Source organism: Fukomys damarensis, unplaced genomic scaffold, assembly GCF_012274545.1.
Source record: "Fukomys damarensis isolate Sample0158 unplaced genomic scaffold, DMR_v1.0_HiC HiC_scaffold_15, whole genome shotgun sequence".
Taxonomy (NCBI): domain Eukaryota; kingdom Metazoa; phylum Chordata; class Mammalia; order Rodentia; family Bathyergidae; genus Fukomys; species Fukomys damarensis.
Genome location: NW_022900927.1, coordinates 63592182 through 63600297, shown reverse-complemented (window position 1 = coordinate 63600297; position 8116 = coordinate 63592182). Strand labels below are relative to the sequence as shown.

At 37.8% G+C, this 8116-nt stretch overlaps 1 protein-coding gene across 1 annotated transcript in view; it reads right to left on the bottom strand.

Annotated features, from left to right (window-relative positions):
- Washc4 (WASH complex subunit 4) overlaps positions 1–8116 on the bottom strand; it is a 49192-nt gene that overhangs the window by 40656 nt on the left and 420 nt on the right. The window contains exons 2-6 of the mRNA XM_033763506.1: positions 5498–5637; positions 2633–2686; positions 2469–2534; positions 1697–1742; positions 1087–1154 (exon numbers count right to left, since the gene is read on the bottom strand). Coding sequence (XP_033619397.1) covers positions 1087–1154; positions 1697–1742; positions 2469–2534; positions 2633–2686; positions 5498–5637 — 374 coding nt within the window. The remainder of the gene's footprint in view (positions 1–1086; positions 1155–1696; positions 1743–2468; positions 2535–2632; positions 2687–5497; positions 5638–8116) is intronic.

The window sequence follows — 8116 nt, the reverse complement described above, 5'->3', positions numbered from 1 at the left end:
TTAGTACAGCACTGTCCATCATCTCACATAGGTATTTTTTTTTTGTAAACAAAAGTAGCAAAAATCTATTCATTTGACATGAATCCCATACACAGGACAATTTTATTACTATTATACTCGTGTTCCACAACAGGTCTCTATAGTTCTATAGCATATGTGCCACTTTGTATCAAGTGACCTACGCCTTCTTAAAATACGTTGCATAATTTGTTTTCTAGACAAGACCCTGAATAAACACATGCTATATTACCTATAAAATGCTCAATTAGGTCAAGCAGATCTCTCCCAAAACAGTCAAAAAGATTTTAACAGTATGTTAGCATCAAATCTTGTACCCAATAAGAAAAAAAAAAAAAAGGGGGAAAATGGAAGCAAAGTCTTTGTAAATAGGGAAGGGTGATGGGGGTGAAGGGAGGGCAGGGGAATGAGGAAAAAATAAGAACAAAGATACATCATGTAAAAGTACAAGATCCCAATGATGAATGTAACTGTATTGTTTATCTTAAATGTACTAATAAACTTAATGGAAAAAAATCTTGTACCCAACAGACATAATGGAAGGGATACTATAGGTATTTTTTCCTTATCTCTAATTTTTGCTTTTTCACATTACACATTCACTGTCATGATGAGGAGAGGAGGGAGGAAACAGAAGCTGTCTCATGCTTTTAGTTAAAACTAAGCCAAAGACCTGGAATGAGTAAAGCTTTCCAGTAATGAAAACATTCTGCTAAAAGCATCAAGTGCTGCTGCTTTTATTAACCTCATCAACTCATACAACTGCTTAATTCCATTCACAATTTTTGTAGCTGATCTTTTCCTGTTACACAGTTTAACATCTTTTAAAAGGCATGGTGACAAATTGTTCATGAATGAAATTATACAAAGAAACTTATTTTGATCCTGATTGCCCTAAAATGCCTGCAACTCTCTCAAGAAGTATGACCTCCTAAATCAGAATGTAATAATTAAGTATCCTATGCCTGGAGTACACAACCTTAGCACTTGAAAGTTTCAGAATTTTTAAATTACGTGTAACTTATGCTTGTAAAAGAAAAAGTACAATAGAAAGTAAAAATCAGTTACCTGTAAGAATGAAATAAATCTCCCCATCTGAATCTGACAATCGCCTTCCACTATGCTAGAATCGGTAGCTGTAAAAGGCAACATTAAAAATTATATTTCACTGGTTTGGTTTTTTGAGACAGGGTTTTACTATGTAGCTCAGACTGCCTGGAACGCACTTTGTAGCCCAGGCTGGTCTCGAACTCGAAGTGATCCTGCCTCAACTTGGAGAGCTGGGATTACAGGTGTGTGCCACCACATCCAGCTCAATTTTTAAACTTAACCTGAATAGCAAAACACGAGTGATTTTTAAAAATTTGGACATCTTTTAATCTGCAGAGTACTGAAAACACAATACTTACACTGAAGAGAAAAATGAGACAATCATTAATCATTCAAGGAAAATCTACACATAATTATGTACTTTGTAACAGGTGAAAAAGATTACAGATCAGTTTTAGGGAATTTGCTTCTGCTTCCCCAGGTTTTCTTCACTAATTTAGCTAGACTAACAAAAATCTGAATGCTGATTTTTCTCATAGTACATCACTTGATTATGTCATTCCAGAACTGTCTTGAGCTTTTTGTTCATTTCAATATTACATTATAATTTCGCAATTTTGAAACTTACCTCCTTCTCCATAAAACAAGAGACCATTATAAAACTTCGTTTCGGCCTGTTTAAAAAAAAATTAAAATAAGTGTAAAGGTTATTTGGTTTTTGAATGCATTGATTATCTTAGTTCTCTGTATTAGTAACCATGGACTAAATTATCTATATACAAACTTAAACTCCAAACACTACTTGTAAGTATATTCAATTTATCTTGAGTGCAACACAGCTGTTACTAGCATTTCATGCACGTCATGACTCAAGCCATCTCCGCAATCACCCTCACTGCCCTACCTCCACCCATCAGTTCCAAAACAGCAACCACAAGTGTCAAAGAAAAATGAAAAGACGACATCTACCAGCTCCTATCAGCATGCCAGCGGCTCTTTAGTAAGGAAACACAGACTAAATGCTAAGGTTCAAAGCTTTTTTTAATAAAATCAGCTCCATCTAACAAGCCAGGACACGGCAAGTACAGTAGCACTAACTCTGAGGGACACAGACCTAGATTTAAACCATGACTCCCAGGAGGCTCCTGGTCAAGAGACGCCTTGAAGCCTCAGTTCAGCATCTACTACTCACCCACACCCAGCTGCTGTGAGGTTAACAGAGTCAGCCTGGTGTGGCAGAGGAAGCGCTCAGTGACTGGCAGGATTAATAAATTGCACGACTATTGGTAGTACCAGCATGAGTAAGTCATTCAATATTTACTGCACACTGGGCACACACAGGTATACCTTGTCTTTCAATGATGTTTTTAAAGTTGTAAGAAAAGAATATTAACATTTACCTCATATTTTAATTTCTTGATTTCACAACAAAGTGCAGCATAAACAGTAATGACTTTGTTTAAGACCTAATTTTATGAGTGAAGAGATAAAACAGAAAAAAGGTAAAAACCAAATAGCAAAAACATTGCTTTAGAAATGTGTATTTTGGATTAGGATTTTGTACCTTGTTTTCAGTCTTTATCAGCTCCAAAAGGGAAGACTGTTCATAAGGCAAAAGCTAGAGGAACAAAGAAAAAGTACGTTTCAATTTGAAAAATCACTGAAATTTTAAATACACAAATTGAGCCTAATTTTCTTTGTTTTGAGCCTGGTTAAGTTTAACTTGTGCTGACCCTGTACTCTGAGCTCACATCAAATCAGCTGTTTTGTTCAATGCAATCTCAATAGACTATAAAATAAGAAAAAGTATGACAAATGGTCTCACCGGGACAAAAGCCACTGCAGGGACTCCTGCTGCACGCAGGGACCTGAGGGCCAGGTGAGGAGCAAGTGCACCGGTCACCCTGAATTCATTAGACAGGCCTGAACTTGGTAAAATACTACCACTAAAAGGATCAAAGTAAGTTATTGTACAGAACAGACAAGGAAGAAAAGAGAAAAGAGCATTTTTGACTCAATACATCCACAGCCCAGAAACACCTAACATGCAGTACAAGTCCCCTTCTCCTCTAAGACCACCTCAATCCCCACCTTCATAAAGCATTCCAAATTAACATTTACACGGGATTTTTACAGCAAATCTTAGATCACTGGTGATATGCTAACAACTGCATTTCATGTAGGTAAGTTACACACAAACTTTCTCACGGGGCCGTACTTCTGTCTACAGAGTCGGGGTTTACAACTCTCCTAAAGATGTAAACAACACATCTTCACACTAGAAATACAAAATAGCAGTCCAATAATGGAATTAAAAAGAAATTCCAAAGGCAACAGGGGCGAGGGCATAGGATAAAGTCTGAGAGATTAAAACTCATCTATATGGAAGGTAAAAGCTAACAGATGACTTCATCCTGACAGTTGAGACAAACAGGTCTTCATGGTCATAACTAGTAGAGACTCCTACGGCTAAGAGCACATCTTTAAAACAATTAACAAATAAAATTAACAAATTGAAAAAACATCACCACCCTTGACACTCAGAAGTGTTCAAGAACAAAAGAGACAACAATAAATTTGAGGGAGAAAGAATGTTTAAAGGCAGCATAGCCCACGCGGCCAGCCTGCAAGACAGGAAAGTCAGAAGTTAACTCAGGTCCACAAGTGTGCAGCACACACAGGGATGCGCTCTGCCCTGCTAGGCCCTCCCCACCAAACGCCGCATTTCACTTCACTGAGTCCAGCACGCTGCCTCAGCTTTGCTGTTCTGCAAAGGGAGGTACTGTACCTACATTACAGTGCTGTGGAAACTGAAAGTCAATTATTTGTCCAACACTGTAATAATGAATAGCCAAATTTAAAAGAAGGCAAAGGCAGGTGAGGTGTCTATAGTTTCTGCTAACTGGAGGATGAAGAAGGAGGAGGGCTTGAGGCCAGTTCAAATCCAGCCTAGGCAACACAGTAACACCCTGTCAATAAAAATACAGGGTAGGGGCTGGGGATTTAGCTCAGTGGTTCTGCCATCTGCCTCACATAGGCAAGGACTCCAATTCAATCCCCAGTACCAAAAACAGGGGGGGGGGTAAATGCATAGACATTTCTCCAAAATCAAAATAAATGATCAATAAGCATACAAAAAGATGCTACATCATTAGCCATCAGAAAAATGCAAACCAAAACCATGAGATGACCATTTCACACTCACCAGCATGGCTGCAATCAGAATAATAGCCAGGCATAGTAGCAATACCTATAATCCCTACAATCAGGAAGCTGAGAGAGGAAGATCACCACCAAAGGCAGCCTAGGCTATCTGGTGAGTTCAAGACCAATTTAAACAATATAGCAAGACCCTGTCAAAAATATATATAAATGATAATAAAAATAATATCTGCGAAAGACAGTAACAAGTGTTGAGAATGACATGGATGAATTGGCATCATTTATTGCTGGCAGAAATGTAAACTGGTACAGCCACACTGGCAAAGTCTGGCAGATCCTCAGAAAGTTATATAGTTACCATAGGACCCAGCAAATGTCTCTAAGAGAAATGAAAACGTATGTAAACAAAAACATGTACAAAGACGCTCATTATAACATTACTCACAATAGCCAGGAGTAGAAAAAACTCCACTGAACTGATAAATGGATGAATACTCTCCGTGATAAAAGCATTCCATAACATGGAGTATTATTCAGTAATGAAAAGAAATGAAGTACTAACACATGGTACAACAGGGATGAGCCTAGAATACACACTATGTGAAAGGAGCGAGATACAAAGAGCACATTTTGTATGGTGCCGCTAAAATACAATGTCCGAAAGAGACAAACCCATAGAGCTGCAAAGTGAATTAAATTGCTCAGTGGTTGCCTAGGTCTGGGGGTGCTGGTATGATGGAGAAGGGAGGTGACTACTAGTAGGTAAAGAATTTCTTTTCAGATGGTAAAAATGTTCTAAAATGGTGATGGTTGCACAGTTCTGTGAATACACTAAAATTTTATAATTTAATGGGTAAACTGTATGTATGAATTACACATCAGTAAAGCTATCATAAAGTTAGTGTGTGATTTAGGACAGTGTGTAGTGCCTAAGTGCTCCACAAATAACCCTACATTTTGCTGTATGTAAAATAACCTCAATAAGAAGAAACAAACAAGGCTTGAATATTGCACCCAACTCTATTTTCTTGATGGTGAAAAATAAGGGCTAATGCAAAAATCAGAGTTTGTATCATTCTTTCAAAAAGAAAATTTAAAAAAACACCTGCATGGCCTAGAGAAAAGGAAATTAACAATTTTTCCAAGTTTGTTTTCACTGTTACATTTCAAATAAAAAATATATTTTGTTTTTAAAAATGATACTGTCAAGATATGGTATGCCTTGAAAATTATGTGTATCATTTTTTTTTAAAAAATCAAGTTAAACCTTTAATGCTATAGGATCAAGATTGAAATCCCAAACATCTCCAATTGAATCATCCAGGGCGTCCTCAATTCTTCTCAGCTGTGATGTATAATCCTCAAGAAATTTTCCATAATTCTTCAGTTGGACTTCAGCATGTATTTCTAAATTTAAATTTTAAAACAGGACAATTACAAGTAATGAATTACAGAACATTTCCTTCAAATAACCTCACAAGTCACACAGTGAAACAGTGTTAATCATTACTTTGGAATGTCTCAACTTCTTGAAAATAAAGCTCCAAAGTTAAACATTCAGCTTTTAATGTTTTCCAAATACTTAAAACATTTTAAAAGCAGCAGCCCATTTGCCCCATAATCTAGGGTTTACCAGTCTGAACAGTGTACAATTAAATAACTCAATGTACTATTAGGTAACTCACTGTCCTGCTTTTGTTTTAGTCATAAATAACTTCATAGAAAAAAAAAAAACATTCACAACTTAACCTAAAGCAGCTACAAAAGCCTGTGTTGATATAGAATATTTTAAAATGTTATTTAAAATGTTAATTCTGCACCTAGTAAACTTAAAAAAATACAATGACACTTTACCACACCCCCTTGGGCAGTATGGAAGACTGGACCCAGGACCTTTGTACTGAGCTGCATCCTCAGCCCCTTTTATTTTTTGTCTGAGACAAGGACTCACTAAGTTGCTCAGGCTGGGCTCGAACTTGGAAATCCTCCTCCCTCAGCTTCCCAGAGTGGTGACATTACAGGCATATGTCACCATGCCCGGCTTCTAAGTATTTTTTAAGTGAAAGGTTTAGACCTGCTGTAGTATAGTGGATATTATCCCTTAATGCCTACAATTTACCCAGATATTTTATTGGCTTAATTATCTAGCTATCATAATTGAGCTGGAAAAGCCAATAAAGAAGGCTAAGTATAGAACACTGTGCTATTTGCAGACTGCACACAGTAATGGAAGACGTTTAGCTGAGAGTCACCAGAGTTAAGTGGATTTTAAAACTGTCCATTCATTAAAATGGATGAAAGCAAATATTCCATCTTATACATGAGAACTCATTACTTATTCCTAAAGGCAGCAAATTCAACTTAAACTCAGTTTCTTTTATTGACTGTAACTTTATTCAATGTCTTCTAAAAAAAAATGTATCTCTTCAAGTTAGCAACACAATGCATTTAGGTATAAAGATCTCCCTCCCTGCGTCCTTCATTTTGCAGTTCCTGCTCTGAATCAGGTGAATCAATTTGGCTCATCATGATCCCTATCTTATTACAGCATTAACCTAGGCGATTCTGGAGAAGCAATTAATCTAGATTTGATTCACTGTCCCAAAATTAATGAAAACCAGGCACAGAGAAGAAAGAGATGAACAGTCCTCTCTTCCCTATGCTAAACATTTTGCAAGCGTCTCAGAAGCCCGTGTTGGTGTCTAATTCTCAGTTATATGAGGAATGACCTGGCAGTGCTTCATGTGACCAGAAAATGAGCTCTTAAACACTGAGCAAAAACATGACGAGTCACTCCTCCAGGCTTACGGGGTCTCACAGATAACTCATCACAACATCAGTGATAACACTAACTTTCTCACTCAGTAATGAGTAATTATAAACTAGTAAAAATGCAAAGTTTTGATACAGAAACTACATAGTTATTCCTGAGACTTCCAAAGACCCATGTATGCTCATCTCTTCCAACAGATTCATTCATCTTTGTATCCCTAAGACTGGAGAGTAGAAAATGTCTATTGAATCAGGTTATCCTACTTCAAGCTGAACCACTTTCAAACTTAGTAATGTATCCGCATCCCTATGTTTTAGAAGATACTAACGCAGGCAACTTTAGCCCATAAAACATCAGACATGACAGTGCAGTTCAGAACACTGCATACAAGCATAAAGATTACTGACACTACCTCCAACGCTGCGTAATATCTAGTAACATGGAATGCTGCTTGTAAAACTGCAAACCATCCTAGAGGTTGCTAACCCTTCTTTGATAGGCGAATAAAACCTAATAGCATATAAGTTAGTAAACATTAGTCTGTCTCTGTAAAATACAACAAAATCCAGCTAGAATTTTTTAAAAGGACATCTCACCTTTTGGGAAAACTAAACATTAAAAAATCCACACAGCATAACCCACTATCTGTTTCATATACTGAACAATATCACCAACTGTTAACTTGTATTACTCTTGTGTTTAACCCTAGGGGTATTCGTTTTGCCTCTATATTTTGTTGGGGAAAAACTGCATTTAGGTTTTACTTGGGCTTCTAGGTTAACAGAGGACTAGCTTTCACGAAGCACACTGTCACTTCCGAAACGTCGGCAGGCAGCGCAAAGAATCACAGGACATCCCTGTAAACACCACTGTTCACCGACAAGGGGCCTGGCAGGGGACAAAATGACATGCACGTGGCCATTTATTTTTCCTTCCGTGAAGAACTAATTCCTCGCCACCTTCTACGCTTCCAAGAATGTGCACTAAAACTTAACAGAAGTTGGTTTGACAGGAAAAGAACAGGAAACCGAAACAGGAACCCAGGGCGGCTCTGGCGAGAGCCGGGACACGGCGGCGGGGCCGGGCTCCCGGCTTGGGTCCCGCCGCGCCCAA